Source organism: Pteropus medius, unplaced genomic scaffold (genome assembly GCF_902729225.1).
Source record: "Pteropus medius unplaced genomic scaffold, Ma_sr-lr_union100, whole genome shotgun sequence".
Lineage (NCBI taxonomy): Eukaryota > Metazoa > Chordata > Mammalia > Chiroptera > Pteropodidae > Pteropus > Pteropus medius.
The window spans coordinates 2,150,374-2,167,464 of NW_024353517.1; the positions used below are offsets into that span (position 1 = coordinate 2,150,374).

The 17,091-nt window shown below is 35.4% G+C and overlaps 1 protein-coding gene and 1 pseudogene across 4 annotated transcripts in view; both read right to left on the bottom strand.

Moving 5' to 3' along the window:
• PARL (presenilin associated rhomboid like) overlaps positions 1–17,091 on the bottom strand; it is a 42,684-nt gene that overhangs the window by 6,862 nt on the left and 18,731 nt on the right. For 2 of the 4 annotated variants that reach the window (XM_039850546.1, XM_039850545.1), the window contains exons 5-7: positions 9,172–9,267; positions 8,385–8,534; positions 6,788–6,858 (exon numbers count right to left, since the gene is read on the bottom strand). In XM_039850546.1, coding sequence (XP_039706480.1) covers positions 6,788–6,858; positions 8,385–8,534; positions 9,172–9,267 — 317 coding nt within the window. The remainder of the gene's footprint in view (positions 1–6,787; positions 6,859–8,384; positions 8,535–9,171; positions 9,268–17,091) is intronic. The other 2 variants (XM_039850548.1, XM_039850547.1) reach the window with 1 other exon arrangement.
• LOC120593072 (uncharacterized) lies at positions 6,246–6,364 on the bottom strand (annotated as a pseudogene).

A 17,091-nucleotide genomic window follows, 5' to 3' on the forward strand; every position in this document is an offset into this window, starting at 1 on the left:
TAAGACTTAGGAGTCCTCTGTACTATTCCTGCAACTTTCTCTAAGATTTAAGTCATTTCAAAATAGGACATTTAAAAAAGACATATAAGAGAAAAATAATTTTTAAAAGATGCTCCTATAATTGAATGCTCAAATAATTAAAAGGAAAGGTCCCTACTTTTTCATTTAAAAGGCTATTTCAGAAAATAGCATCTATGTCTCTTAAATCCCAACTGTTTATTTAGTGTCTTCTAAGTAAAGAGTTGCTTCAGAACATAGGACTATCTTACATTTTAGGAATTACTAAAACTTTAAAGAAAAGTATTATGAGTCCCAGGAATCCCAGATGTCCCCAGCTCCTAATATATAGTTGCTAGTTGGCCTAAACAGGGAAACTAGCTCAAGTTGCAGTCCTAGGGATGGGCTGGGATAACTAGGAGATGGAAAGACAGTATGAATAGCTCTCAGAAGGAAACTTAAGACCTAATTTAAGGTATATGGACAAAGACAACCTAGGGCTTAGGCTGAAAAAAAATAAAGAACAAGGAATAATAACGTCAGCTACATAATAAAGGGGACAGGCTAGGAGTTGATGGTGCCTACCAATTTTGCTGTAGGGGTTAGGGGTTAGAATTCTATGTTTTATATTTAAGATCAACTGCCTGCTATTGTATATTGACCAAACTAGCTTCTGTGCAAGTAATTGTAACACATGGGGTTCTTCTGAAATCCTTACTCCCTTAACAGAGTGATCACTGGTTATGTGGAAATACACACGTGTACACACACAGCCTCCATAATTTGTTCAACCCTTTCCTGGTTCCTTACTCCACATCCTAAATATTAGGTCATAGCAACTTTCAAGGACATTAGAACCACCTCAGAAGATGGCAGGCTTATTTCCCCACAAAAACTGCTGGGTTATGGTTCCTCTAGGGTGCAACATGTTTTATTGGCCATATTTATATTTATTCTGAAAGATCTGTTCTGGCTGGAACTTCAACATCTGCCCCAAAATCTATCAGCACATAGTGTATTAAGCAAAGCAGATGTCATTGTCACTTAAGAATTTGGAAGTTGGAGTGAACAGTACCCTATCACTTCTAGTCTTTACAGCATTATATACAACTGTAGTATGCTAGGTTTATTTTTTAAAAAACCTAAAAAAGCCAACTCAACGATCCAGAAGATATCAAGTTGAAGCCTTATTTTCTGAAAGAAAAAACAGTAAAATTATACTTTTCCCCAAAATGAAGCAAATATAATTTGATTAGCTGATATGAAAGAACATTAAAATTCTGTTGACTCTCTAAATTAGTTCTCCATAGATTATATTCTTCATCTAAAATGCTCATTACAGATATTTTAATAAAGAAAATTCGCATTTACTGAACATTTCTATGTAAAGCCAGTTTGTGATTATAACTCATTGTACTTACATTATTTTAAAGATAGGAGGTGGTTCCACTATCTTTCTGGAATTTTCTCAACTGATCTATATCTACACAAATTTAAATGAAATTATGTGTCTGAATAAATTGCAACTTGCTTTTCTGACAAATGTTTGGGCCCAGCCCCATGCAGAAATTCTTTATTTTCACCATTTCTAGTCAGAGGCTTTTATGAAAATAGCAAAAATTGCATTCTTTCTCTTCAGAAAAATTTCACATTCATTTGTATTTTAGATACAATTTCAGGGAGTCATGAATCCCTATCCATGTAGATCTGAGAAGTCTGCTTTCTTTTAGAGGTGAAGATCTCTTATTCTCCACCAATAATTTATTTATGTACACAGGTTATATACTTGTAATCAATATACATATAATTTTTTATTTATTTCATAAGTAAACAATTTTCATAAACAACTTTATATCTATCTTCATATGTATCATATTAAGGGTTTTTATGTGAGTTTTTTTACATTATGAATTTTAAATGAATTTGCTCTAAGGGGCCTTCTTCCACAAGCTAAGTACAGCTAAAAACCCTGGGCATTGAGGAGAAAGTAGACCAGCTAGGAACCCTGGGATCTAAGAAATGACACAGTAGTGAGTTCCCTAGGTTTTCTTTTGGCCTCATAGCTCAGACCAGGCTTTGGAGAAGCTCACAACCTGGAAACACCAATGAACTCAGACAAAATAGGTCTTCGCCCCCCAAAAATACTCTTTCTAGCCAAAGGACCAAGAAAGGGTACCCTAGCAAGACAGAAAACTTTTAGACAATAACTACTCTACTCCAGCCAAACACCACCAAAAAAACTGTGGCCCAATCCCCATCAGCAAAGGCTGAGTGGAGAATCTAGACTTGCATACTGAGGCATCCCAATACCCATGACAGGGTGGGATGAGTGGAGGTAATGTGGACAGCAGTAACAAGGCACCCTTCCTCTGAGCCAGAGTGGTATTAGCGGAGGTCTACTAGGGAGCCTGAACTCCCAGAACTCCCAGCCCTACCCTGCAGTAACAAGAACCCTTGTCCACCAAATGTCAAAGGAGGCTGAGAAGGAAACCTGGACTTCACTGCCACCCTCACCTGGCAATAATGGCAATTGTCAGCGGCAGCTTGCTAAACAGTAAATTTAAACAAGATTCAAAGTCTCATAGTATAATATCCAAATGTCCAGATTTCATTCGAAAATCACTCATCATAACAAAAACCAAAAAAATCTCAACTTGAATGAGAAAAGACAATTAAGAGACACCAACACTAAGATGACAGAGGTGTTAGAATTATCTGACAAGCAGTTTAAAGCAGCCATCATAAAAATGCTTCAATGAGCAATCAAAAACATGCTTGAAACAAAAACAACAACAAAAAAAACAGCACAAGAAATAAGTTCAGCAAAGACACCAAAAACAATGTAAACTTTAGAATTGAAAAATACAATAACCTAAATAAAGGGAGACCACCTAGGAAAACCAGGTGCTGTAGGTGTTAAAAATAAAACATAAGGGCTTATAAGCTAACAAGGTCCTTGCAATCTGTGAGGTCAACCAAGGGTTGACATACATACATGCATGCATACATACATACATGCATACATACATACATACAAACAAACAAACACTGATTGGATGGGCTCAAACAGAATGGAAAGGACAGAGAAAATAATCAGTGAACCTGGAACAGAATAGCTATTACCCAATCTGGACAAGAGAGAAAAAATAGACTTAAAAAATTAACAGATTCAGGAACCCATGAGATTATAACAAATGATCTAACATCATGTCATCAGAGTCCCAGGAAAGAAGAAAAATGGTGAAGCTGAAAAAATATTTGAAGAAATAACAGCTGAAAATTTCCCCGCAAAACATAAACCTATAGATTCAAGAAGCTGAGTAAAACCCAAACAAGATAAACAAAAAGATAACCATGACAAGACATATTGTCAAACTTCTGAAAACTATAGAGATAAAAGAAAATCTTGAAAGTAGTAGGAGAAATGACACCTTACCTATAGGGAAAAGCTATTTAAATAACAAAGGATTTCTCTTCAGACTATGGAGACCAAAAAGAAGTGGCACAACATTTTTCAAGTGCCAAAAGAACTGTCAGCCTGGAATTTTATAGCCAGTGAAAATATCCTTCAGAAAAGAAGGGATCAAGACATTTCAGACAAAGGAAAACTTAGAGAATCTGTCACCAGCAGGCCTACCTAAAAGAATGACTGAAGAAAGTTATCTAAAGAGGGAGAAAATGATAGAAGGAATAATCTGAGAACAACAGAAAGGAAGGACAATGAAAAAAGTAAAAAGTAAATACAAAGTGACCGATATTATAAATATATTTAGGGGAAATATTTAAGACAATTATGATTTGGGAAGAATATAGGAATGAAAAGGGAGGTAAGGTTCACTTCACTCAAACTGGTAGAATGACACCACCAGTAGAGTGTGATAAGTAATATATACATATATAGCAATACCTAGAAGCAGCCGTTAAAAAAGTTATACAAGGACATATACTTCAAAACACTATAGATAAATCAAAATGGAATTCCAAACGAATCTGCTCTAGTGACGATTTCATTTTACTTGAAACCTTGTAAAAGAAAAAAAAAAAAGAGAGAGACTTAGCAAGAGAATTCACTCTATGTGCAGATTAGGTAATAGTTAAATCGATGAAATTACAGTAAGCAGGTTATCATACTGTTGGTGAGCAAATTTGGCCTATGATAAACTATTTACAGCCTCAAGTGAAAAAAAATTCTCTAACACTTTAATAGTTTCCAACAAATATCTGATTCATCTTTGCCATCTCACGATTTATGTCTCACAAAAAATAACCTTTTGAAAGGCAAAATGAGAGAAACACTTCCTGCCAATAACTAATAAGAAACTTAATTTTTAAATGAGATTCAGAATATGCACAGTTCTAACTAAACAAAACCCTTACCAAAATCTAGTACCAAATCTAGTACCCTTATCAAATTCTTGCTCTCTAATGCCGATGTTAATTGACAAATATTCTTTAATAATCTTCACTTTTAACAAAGAACTATGATAAAGGCAATAAAACCAGTATTTCATATTTTGTAATACAATTTTGTCATTAGTGCTCTCCTCCATCCCAGATTTTCCAATAAAAATACCACTATAACTGGTGATTTAGTTTTCTTTAATTTTAACCAAGAATGAATGGAAGTATTTCAGGATAATAATTATCCTGCCATGGCTCTACAGGAATTTGATGCATGAATATGAACTACCATTTCCACATTTCTTACTACATGCTCCTTATTACGCGAAGCACACTGAACATCCTTGCATTACAAATCAGAAATAGATGTGTTATCCCCATTTCACAGGGAGAAACTGAGGTTCAGAGAGGTTAAGTAATACGTCCTAGAAACAACAGATAAGTGGCAGAGCTGGGATTCAAACTCAGTGTAATTCCATCACCATGCTACCACACTCTGTTCATCTTGGACTTTAGTTTATCTGTAACATGAGAATAACAGTTGTCTGAGGGCACGTCAAAATGCCCTCCCAGATTCTCTCAGCTAATGAGAAAGTCTCCCTACTCTTAGAACTCTCCAAAGTTTTCTAAAATATACTCAGCCCTTATAGATGTGTGCATAATTTTTCTTCCCAACTAAGCTCGAAGTCAGAGTCCATTTCTCATTCATCACTGCCTTTACATAACAGATACTTAGTCAGTGAATGAGGCAGAGAATAGAATTTGAAACATATAAATTATATTGGCACCAAATTTTATATGGAAAACAAACATTTTATCCAGGAAAAACAGGGAGTTTAAATTAAGAAAGCATGTTAGGTGATAGGACAAGATATATAGACTTCATTAGGAAAATTAAGTATACACAATTCTGAGGATCACACAAATTATGAGATGATTACTTTATGAAAGGATTCTTTTCCAAAACTGAACATTTTAAGAGTTGCTTTACCTATGAAATTTCCTATTTGAATGCATTTAAGTGAATCAACATTTAAATATGTACATATTAAATGAGTAGTCTTTAAATAAACATTAAGTACATATTTCCATGGTCCTAGAAATCTGCCATTAAACTCAAAAGAAAGCACATCTGTAATTTTTTTTTAAGGCATCTAGACGATAGCTCTTGAGGGCAGGAATTTTGATCATCTTGCTCAATGCCTGTATTCCTACTCTCCAGTACAGTGCCCAGCAGTTTAATCTGCATAGCAGACACTCAAATATTGACTAAATAGCACCAGATTCAAATCTGTAATTAGTTTGAATTTTCCAAAGCTAGATTAGGCTCTCTGGTTTATGGGGACTAGATACCCACTGTTCTGACTCCTCTTTTTTTAATTTGAGTTGATAGAGATTTAAATTATAGTTGATAGAGACTATATTAGTTTCAGCTCTATAACACAGTGATTCAACATTCATATACCTTACGAAGTGATCACAATAAGTCTAGTAACCATCTGTCATTGTACATAGTTATTATGATATTAATGACTACATTCCCTGTCCATTACATCCACATGATTTATTTCATAACTAGAAGTTTGTACTTCTTAACACTCTTCCCCTTTTCCACTCATCCTCCCACCCCATTCTCCTCTGGCAACCACAAGTTTGTTCTCTGTATCTATAAGTTTGTTTCTTTTTCATGGTTTTTGTTCGTTTGTTTTTTAGATTCTGCATATAAGTGAAATCATATGGTATTTGTCTTTCTATGTCTAATTTATTTCTCTTAGCATACTATTCTCTAGGTCCACCATGTTGCTGTAAATGGCAAGATTTTTTCTTTTTCTTTTTTTTTTTTTTTACACCTACAGCACCTGGTCTTCCTAGGTGGTCTCCCATCCAAGTAATAACCAGGCTCGACCCTGCTTAGCTTCCATGATCGGACAGGATCAGGCATGTACAGGGTGGCATGGCCGTAGACAAGATTTCGTTATTTTTCATGGCTAATATTCCGTTATATATATATATATATACATCTTTTTTATCCATTCATTTATTGATGACACTAGGTTGCTTCTACATCTTGCTTACTCTTGACATGTACTCTGTTCCAGCAGGTTTATATAAATGGCCAATGATTAAAAGTTACAGCCTGACATTTACAAGGCTTTACAAATGTAAAAATTCTAAATTAGGTATAGGTTAATTAATAGAATTGTTTCGATGTTAATTTCCTGGCTTTGATAATTGTATGGTGGTTCTGCAGGGTGAAGGTTATATAGGATTGGTACTAATATTGGTTATATAGTATTGGTACTAATATTGCCACTTTTTTGTGAGTCTAAAATTATTTCAAAATGAAGTTAAAAGCTAAATTTAAAATTTTTAAAGTAGAAATACTTACTGCACCAAGTGATGGTCCATATCTTCCTGTGGCAACTTTACACACATAACTGACAAAATTGGAAATAACACCTGAGAAATAAGGAACATGTCAGTAATTTTAGTGAGGTATAAAAATGGTTTCTATTTCTGATCTCCACCCCACAGAGACTAACAGTGTCAGGTTTCTAACTGGGTGCAGACATGAATATTTATCTTGCCTATCACTTTAGATATTTTACAGGGAAAAAAAAAAGTCTGACCCACTGTGCAACTTGCTGAGTGATGTAGGGTCATTTACTTTCTCTCTCAATACTCATTTTTCTCATCTATAACAAGAAAAGAGACTACTTCCCAAACTCACCAACTATCTGGGAATCCTCTGGGCTGCACTCCAAACACTAAATCAGAGTCTCTGGAGTGGGACCAGGGAGTGGGACCATTCTACCCCGCCTGCCCAATGATTCTGCTGCAGACCCAGACTAGATGATCCTTTATATGTCCCTTTGCCTCCAATGCCATCTGAGCTGAGTGTAGCTAATTTAAAAAAACAAAACAAAAACACAGCTTCCTACAGAACAGGAATTAATGGGACCTGAAACAGACCCTTTGGACCTGTAAACACAACTAGTGCTTAGAGAAAGAACTATATACACTTATCTTACAGGCTAGAGGTATTGCTCGGCTTCTAGTTTTGAGGGACTAGAGAGAGGCCCATGAGTATTTAATTAACATGATTAAGTAACCACTCTGGGCCTTGTAGTAGATGCTTCTATTTAACCTTTTCTACAACCCCTTGTCATGAGAGAGTATCATTATCCTCAGAGAAGCAGTCTTTTCTGAAACATCACACAGCTGATAGCAGAATAAGGATCTGAACCCAGGTCTTCAATCTCCAAGCTCAGTGCTTTTTTCACGACAGAATAACTGCTTTAAATGAAGAGATTTTAGGAATGAATTTTGATATTTTATGGTTTTAATTAAGTGCATTTTGCAAAGAGAGAAGTAAAATTTAACTGACCAACTGCCAATTTAGCAGCATCCAGGAACCTGGAATCCCATATTACCACCTCCTAGTTGAAATAAGGAAATGATGCTATCTCCAGGACAACTGGAGTGGGTTCCATGCTACCGTATACACCTGCAAGAATAAACTCATTCCTGACAATCTTACTGGATGGCTCTGATATAAAGCGTTCTGGAATCTGAGCAAATTTGGGGAATGAGCTTAAGGTTATTTAACAAAGATTCAGATGACAGAGAGCTGGAGTCTGGGAACCACTTATCTGTAAAATAGTGAGCCTGAGGCTAAAGAAATCAAGGCCTAGTGAGATAAAGAGGACACACTTAAGTCCTACACTAAACTTTAACTCCTGTCTACCGGGCTAATTTAAAACTAAACAGTAAATAATTCACGTTAAGAGGAAATCCACAAAATGAGAAACAGAGAAGACAATAGCCCCACTAGTCTGATAGTCTTCTCTACGTACATCTGAGAAATAAACATTTACTGAACACTTACTGTATGTAGAATATGGCTATAATCATTCCCTTTGTCCCTTCTCCAGACAGATGAGAGTGCTTATATTCTGAAAGGCCCCAAGATTAAAGCTTATCACCTGCAGATAAGTACATTGCCATGAACTGCTCTTGACCCAGAATGTTCACTATGCTCGAGGAGAAGCTCCACAAAACATACATATTAGCTGCCATGTGAAACAAGGAGAAATGACTGAATGTTGACAGCAACATTGGAGAACAAAGGACCTCTACAAGAGAAAGAAAAACACAGTCTGGTAATTGTGGAACACACAGCCAGTAAAAATTGTCTATTTTAGATTTTTTTTCATTAGTATGAAACAAATCAAACATGGGAAACAAAAACAGCTAGTTAAATGCTTAAGTAAGTTGGTTTAAGACAGCATTTTTCAAAGTGGTAAAAAGCTACCTTAAATCTCTTTTTTACTTGGTAAGCAACCAATAAAAGTTCTCGGTTCAATGAAAGCAACTTGTCCTTATAGCAAGTTACTTAGAAAAAAGAATTCGTAAATAATTCAATTACAGATATGAAGTTGTATATAACAGTCTCCTCAAAGAGTAAACTTTTAGTGATAGGAATCTTAAGTCATTAAAAAATATCTGGATATCTATACTGTGTAAGGTACATAGTATGTACCTGGGACACAGCAATAAAAGAGTAATCCTGAGGCAGCGCTGCACTGTGTCTAAAGGTCGCTGTTCTCAAAGAGATTACAGCCTATCCCCTGATTTTTTTTTTCCCCCCTCTTTAATTCCTTTGCTTATAATTGTTGACAAGAACTCATCCTTTTTATGGCATTTCAATGAAAATAAAGCATATTTCTTTCATATTCTACTTCAAAATAAAATCACACAAGTTAGACTTACTTGATGCTGGGTTGGATGTGAAATATCTGATCATTGTCCGCTGTAGAGAAGGTACTCTCCATAAACAGAATACAAAAACATTTGCAGCTATGATACCTACGAAATAAATATAATTAAGGAGGTTAAAAATAAGAGCAAAGAAAGTCTGATCAAAAGTCCACCTGAATAAGATTTTCTACCATAATTATACAAGAGTATTATAAACTTGGAGATAAAAAGTGAGCTAAGAAAAGTAAGTGAAATCAGTGTTTTTAATTATCAAAACTGTCATGGGTTGATGAAGTCAGAGGATTCCTGAAAAGTTGCAAATGCTCTGAGAACTAACTTCCTTCACTCAGATCCATATTTTACTTCTTCACAACACTGGAACACACTGTAGTCCAAACCCCTCACTTTATAGACCAGTGGACTATGATCAGGCATCCATCCTATTGGTAAACAATCGAACAAACATACCCTAATTATGTATACAAACCACTTTAATTCATTGTAAAACACAAATTAAAAAGAAATGAGAAAAATAAAACACAGGCATCTTTTCCCTTGTATATCCCATTTTGAAGGCCAATTATAGATATGAGAAAATTGAGGCTCTAAGAGGTACAAGTTTTCAAAGAACCAATATCAGTGGCAAGCCAAAATTCCTTATCTAGTAGGACTTTTGGGGTAGCCAAGAGGATTTCCTTTGACCTTGGTCACTCTAGGACTTCAGACACAAGACAAAAGGCTCCTTATCTGGGAAATAGCATAGGCTGGTACCCAGAAGCAGGTGAGCAGAAGATGTGTGGTAATCCTAAGCCTGCTGAGGCAGCGCTGCACTGTGTCTAAAGGTAGGAGTGAAGGAATACAGCAGAACGGATTCTGTCCTACTTATACTATAACCTGGGCAAGAGGCCTAACCTCTCAGCCTTAGTTTCTTCTTCTGTAAAATGGAGGTAATAAAATCTACCTTAAAGAGTTAAATGGTGGTTAAATGGAAAAGCATAATTAAATGTAGTGGTCACACAGTGACAAGCCAATAAATGAAAAATATGGTGGAAAAGGCTTTTCAGGTCTGAATCCTAGGTATGCCACTTCGTAGCTTTGTGGTCTGTGGCATTTCATCGCCTTCACTTCAGTTTTCTCATTTATAAAATGAGGATTATACTCCTACACCTCATGAAGGTTGTCATGAGAGTTAAATAAGCACTTAGTATGCAGATGCTCAAAGAATAATGGTTTCTTCCTCCTTCTCCTCCTTTGAAAAGTAGAACTGCTAAAGGTCTCTGCTTGTATCTCCATTTAGGAGTGTTATTTGCCTCCTCCTGACTCAGTAACTTCTTAGACAAACTTGGTGGTACTGATTTGGGAAAGTTGCTGCTGCTGCCTCAGTGCTAACCTTTACCATAAGTGATGTACTGGATTACATCAGTGAGAATGATGAAGGACCTCTAAAATTTTTTCTCCTTCATAAAAAGTGAAAAAATTGGCAAAAATTATCAAATTCAACTTTTTCATAACTCTGGAGACTAGCCAAAGGCTTGTAGCAACCCAGAATTTATTTTTAAAAAATGGCTGAATCCTGAAATAAACAATGAGTTTGAGGCATTTTTACTTGACCCAGTCCCATCCCTCACTTTCCAACTATAAGTTAGCCATGAAAACAATCCACATTCCCAGTGCAGCCTAGCAACCACCAGAGTCAACAGAATGAAGCTGGAACGCTTTCAAAGCCTCATTCCCAAAAAAATGTTATTATATGACCTATATGATAATAATTCCCTGGAGCACCCCACCCACTTGCAAGGCAACTATCTATATTTGACCTGACTGGGAGCACAAGTCCAAAACCCCTTTTCCCAGTGGGTGTTTGTCAAATACAATTATAGGCAAGTGTTTTAAGTTTGCAGCTGCCTGAAGTGCTAGATAATATTGGGGGCAAATAAGAGATTTAGGATCTAGAAGGCCAAAGCATAATAAGACAAACAGGCTTTAAGACAATTTTTGTTACTAGAGACAAGGACATTATATAATGATAAAAGGGTCAAGAACATATAACATCTTCTTGATATCTATCAAGAAGATATAACAATTACAAACATGTATGCTAACAGAATTCCAAAATACATGAAGAAAAAAACTGACAGAACTGAAGGGAGAAATAAACAGTTCAGCAATAAAGTTGGAGACTTCAATACCTCATTTGCAATAATAGATGATCAGCAAAAAAAAAAATAGAACACTACAAACCAACTAGACCTAACAGACATCTATAGAATACTCAACAAGAGAATATACATTCTTCTCAAGTACATGTGAAACATTATCCAGAATAGGCCAATGTTCAGTCACAAAACACATTTCAAAAATTTTACAACATTGAAATTACACAAAGTAGGTTCTCTGACCACAGTGGAATGAAATTACAAATCAATAATACATTTGGAAAATTCATAAATATGTAGAAATTAACACATTCCTAAATAACAAATGGATCAAAGTAAATCACAAGGGAAATTACAAAGTACTTTAAGATAAATAAAAACACAGATATATCTGCTATGAACTAAATTTTGTCCGTCCCCATAAGATTCATATATTGAAACCCTAATCCTTAAGGTGATCTGGGAATGGGGTCTTTGGGAAGTAATTAGATATAGATGAGGTCATGAGGGTGGGCCCCTCACAATGGGATTAGTGTCCTTATAATTGAGATACCAGAGAGCTTGCTCTTGCTCTCTTCTCCCTACTATATGAAGATGCAGCAAAAAGGTGGCAATCTACAAGCAAAGAAGAGAGCTCTCACCAGAAACCGACTATGCTGACACCTTGACCTTGGACTTCTAGCTTCCAGAATTGTGAGAAAATAAATTTATTGTTCAAGCCACCAAGCCCAAGCTAAGACAATACTAAAACATAAAATACAGCAAAAGCAGTTCTGTGAATGCCCACAATAAAAAAGAATACAGACCTCAAATCAATAACCCAAACTTCTACTTTAAAAAATTAGAAAAAGAAGAGCAAACTAAATCCAAAGCAAGCAGAAAGAAGTACATAATTACAAGTTTGGATAAATGAATTAGAGAATAGAAAAATAGAGAAAAATAAAACCAAAAGCTGGTTCTTTGAAATGATCAACAAAATTGAAAAACCGTTAGACTGATTAAAAAAAAAAAGAAAACAACTCAAATTACTAAAATTAGTAATGAAATCAGTAATGTTACTACCGACTATAGAAACAGAAAGGATTATAAGAGACTACCATGAGCAACTGTCTACCTAAACAGATGAAATCTACAAATTCCTAGAAAGACACAAATTACTGAAACTGACTCAAGAACAGAAAATCTGAATGGTGTACAAGAAGAGATTAAATTAATAATTCAAAAAACTTCCCACAAAGAAAAGTCCAGGACCAGATGGCTTTACTGATATATTACTTTCCTAGGGCTGCTGTAATAAATTACCACAAACTCGATGACCTCTAACAACAGAAATGTATTCTCTTATAGTTCTGGAGCTGAGAAGTCTGAAATCAAGTTGTTGGTTGGGCCATGTTTCCTTCTGAAGACTCTGTGGAAGACTCCTTTTTTCCATTTTCTTAACTTCTGGTGGCTCATATAAATTTTTTTGGCGTTGCTTGGCTTGTAGTTATATCATTCCAATCTCTGCCTCCATCTCTTCACCTGGTCTTTTCTACATGTCTCTTTTTGTCCTCTTCTCTTGTTATAAGGACACAAATCACTGGATTTAGGGCCCACCTTAATCCATATGATCTCACTGTAGCTAGTTACATCTACAAAGACCCTATTCCAAATAAGATAACAATCAAAGAAAGTTTCTGGGTGGGCATGAATTTGTAGAGACACTATTCAACTTACTGTAACTGTTGAATTCTAGCAAACATAAAGAATTAACATCAATCCCTTCCAAACACTTTCCGGAAAACAGAAGTGCTAAGAACAGTTCCCAACTCATTCTATGAAGCCAGCATTACCTTGATATCATGAACAGACAGGCATCACAAGAAAACTATTAATATCCCTTATGAATTTGGATGGAAAAATCCTCAAGAAAATACTAGCAAACCAAATCCAGCAGCATATAAAAAGGATTATAAATCACGACCAAGTGAAATTTATCCCAGGATTGCAAGATCGGTTGAACATATGATAATCAATTAATGTAATATTCCATATTAATGAAATTGGAAGATTCACAATTCCCAGTTTGAAAACTTACAACACAAAGCTATAATAATCAAGAAAGTATGGCATAAGAATAGACATACAGATCAATGAAATAGAACTGGGAGTCCAGAGTTCATCCATACATCTTTGGTCCATTGGCTTTTTACGGCGGACCCAAGACAATTCAACGGAGTAAGACTAGTCATTTCAACAAATGGTAATGAGACAAGTAGCTGCCCATAAGTAAAAGGATAAATCTGGACCACTACTTCATAAAGAATACAAATATTAACTCAAAACAAATCAAAGATCTAAATGTAAGAGCTAAAACTTTAAAATTCTTAGAACAAAACAGGTGTAAGTTTCTGTGACCTTGGATTAGGCCACAGTTTCCTTGATATAACACCTAAACACATGTAATAAATAAAAAATAGTTAAAATGGACCTCATCAAAATTAAAAACATTAATGCTTCAAAGAATACTATTAATAAAGTGATAAGGCGACCCAAAGAACAGGAAGAAATATTTGCAAACCATATATCTAATAAAGGTCTAGTATCCAAAATATATAAAGAACTCTTAAACAACTCAACAAAGAGACAATTCATAAGCAAAAGATTTAAATAAATAGCTATTTCTCCCAATAAGAATAAATGAACAATTGCACCTGAAAAGATGCTCAGCATAACTAGTCATTAGGGAAACAGAAAAAAACACAAGATATCACCTTACACACATTAGGATGGCTACTATCAAGAAGAGAAAGAGAGAGAGAGAGAAAGAAAGAAAAGCACTGGGCTAGGATATGGAAATTGGAACTCTTGTACATTGGTGGTGGGATTGTAAAACGGTGCAGCCACTGTGGAAAACAGTTCCACAGCTCCTCAAAAAGTTAAACATAAAAACAAACAAACAAAAACTTAAACACAGAATTATCATATGATCCAGCAATTCCATTTCTAAATATTTACACCAAAGAATTGAAAGCAGGGACTCAAAACAGAGACTTGCACGCAAATATTCACAGCAGCATTATTCAGAAGAGCCAAAATGTGGAAACAATTCAAATGCCCATCAACAGATAGAAACAAAGTAGAACACGGGCTATAAAGATGAAAAAATGGCAAGTTATTTAATGGGTACAGTGTTTCTGTTTGGGATGATGAAAAATTTCTGGAAATAGATGGTGGTGAGTGTTGCACAACACTGTGAATATAGTTACTGCCACTGAACTTAATGGCTAAAATGATAAATGTTGTTATGTATATTTTACCTCAATAAAAAGGCTATAAAAAATAATTGTAGTTGCTGATACATTAGAGAGAAAAAGGGCAATAACAAACGGAATCTTCACATATTGCTTGAAGAAATGTAAAATGGTGCAACCACTTTTAAACACAGTTGACAGTTCCTCAAAAAGAATACAGGAAAAATTGGATACTACATGCAAAATAATGAACTTGGCCTTTTATCTTAGACCATATACAAAAATTAATTAAAAATGGATTAAAGATCTGAATTAAGACCAAAACCTATAAAACTCACTGGAAAAAAGGGAAAACCCTCATAACACTGAATCTGGCAATGACTTCTTGGATATGACCCCAACAGCATAGGCAACAAAAGCAAAAAGAGACAAATGGAACATCAAACTTAAAAACTTGTGCAAATTAACAAAATGAAAAAGCAGTCTACAGAATGTGAGAAAATATTTGCAAATCATTTTATCTGATAAGGAGTTAATGTCTAAAATACATAAAGAACTCCTACAAGTCAACAACAAAAAAGTCAAAAAACCTGATTAAAATGGGCAAAGGACTTCAACAGACATTTATCCAAAGATGATATTCAAACGGCCAATAAGCGTTATGAAAAGATATGCAACATCGCTATCAGCAGAGAAATACAAATCAAAACCACAATAATGTGTCACACCTCACACCCATGAGGATAGTTACTATAAAAAAAAAAAAGAGAGAGAAAATAACAAATGTAGTCAAGGATGTGTAGAAATTAGAACCCTTGTGTACTATTGGTGGGATTGTAAAATGGTGCAACAGCTATGGAAGACGGTGTGAAGTTTCCTCAAAAAATTGAAAATAGAGTGGTGAACACACAATGCAATGTGTGTGTGCGCGCACGCGCGCACGCATGCCTTACTATTGAATTGTGCACCTGAAACTTACTGGATTTCGTTAACTCATGTCACCAAAATAAAAAAAATTAATTAATTAAGAACAGAACCATCACATAATCTAGCAGTCTCACTTCTGGGTTTATATCCAAAAGAAATAAAAGCTATTTGCCCATCCATGTTCACAGCAGCATTACTCACAATAGCCAAGAAGTAGAAGCAACCCAAAGGTCCATCAATGAGTGGATAAATAAAATGTGGTGTATATACATATAATGGAATAAATTATTCAGCCTTAAAAAGGAAATCTTGTCACATGCTACAACATGGATGAATCTTGAGGACATTAAGCTAAGTGAAGTAAGCCAGACAAAAAAGACAAGCACTGTATGATTCCACTCAGATGAGGTATCTACAGTAGTCAAATTTATAAAAAACTGAAAGTGGCATGCTGGTTACCACGGGCCGAGCAGAGGGAGAAAAAGGAAAACTGTTGTGTAATGAGTACAGAGTTTCAGCTGTACAAAACAAAGATTCTGGAAATGTTTCATGACAATGTGAATATACTTAACATTGCTGAACTGTATACTTAAAAATGATTAAGCTGGTACATTTTATGTGTTTTTTTTACCACAAGTTTTAAAAAGTTTAAAAATACATGACCCAACAATTCCACTCCTAGGTATATTAGCAAGAGAAATGAAAATTTACATCCACATGAAAGTCCATAGCAGCATTATATAATACAGCCAAAAAGTGGAAATAACTCAAATATTCATCAACGGATGAATGGAAAAACAAAATGTGATATATTCACATAATGGAATACTATTCAGCCATCAAAAGAACTGAAGTACTGACACATGCCAAAACACGGATGAATCTTGAAAACATTACACTAAGTGAAAGAAGCAGACACAAAAGGCCACATTTAATGTGATTCCATTTATACGAAATGTCCAGAACTGGCAAATCCATAGACAAAGAAAATAGGTTAGTGGTTACCTAAGGCTAAGGGAAGGAGTGGGGAGTGACTGCTAACACACACAGGGTTTCTGCGAGATAATGAAAATGTTCTGGGACTAGATGATGACGACAGTGGCACAACCTTGTGAGTATAATAAAAACCACTCAACTGTATACTTTTACATGGTGAATTTTATAAGTGAATTATATCTTGATTTTTTTTTTAAAAAAAGATACATTGATTTGGGAAGCACTGTTTGGTTCAATGACCTCAATCTACCTTCCACCTTAGCCCAAGAAAGGTGGTACAACCTCTTTTTCTCTCTTCCTAAAAAAGGACTCATCTCACTTAGAGTCTAGTAGCTTTCAGGATTCCCTATTTCTGAGGTGGGCCACTTCACTCTTTCACAGGTCCTCTATCTAAAGGAAGCTAGACCTTGTCAGTCCTGATACTGACAAGCATACACATCCAATGGCAGCCAAAGAACTGAATTCAAGTGGTCCCTATCTCGGCTTCCCTGGGAACCAAGGCCATACACAGGGATCATACTGTCAGCCTCACACGGTGGCTACAATTTCTCTTCCAGAGCAGTATCCACAAAACTAAGGACTGGTCCCACAGCTTCCTGGAATCGAAGAAGTCCAGAGAC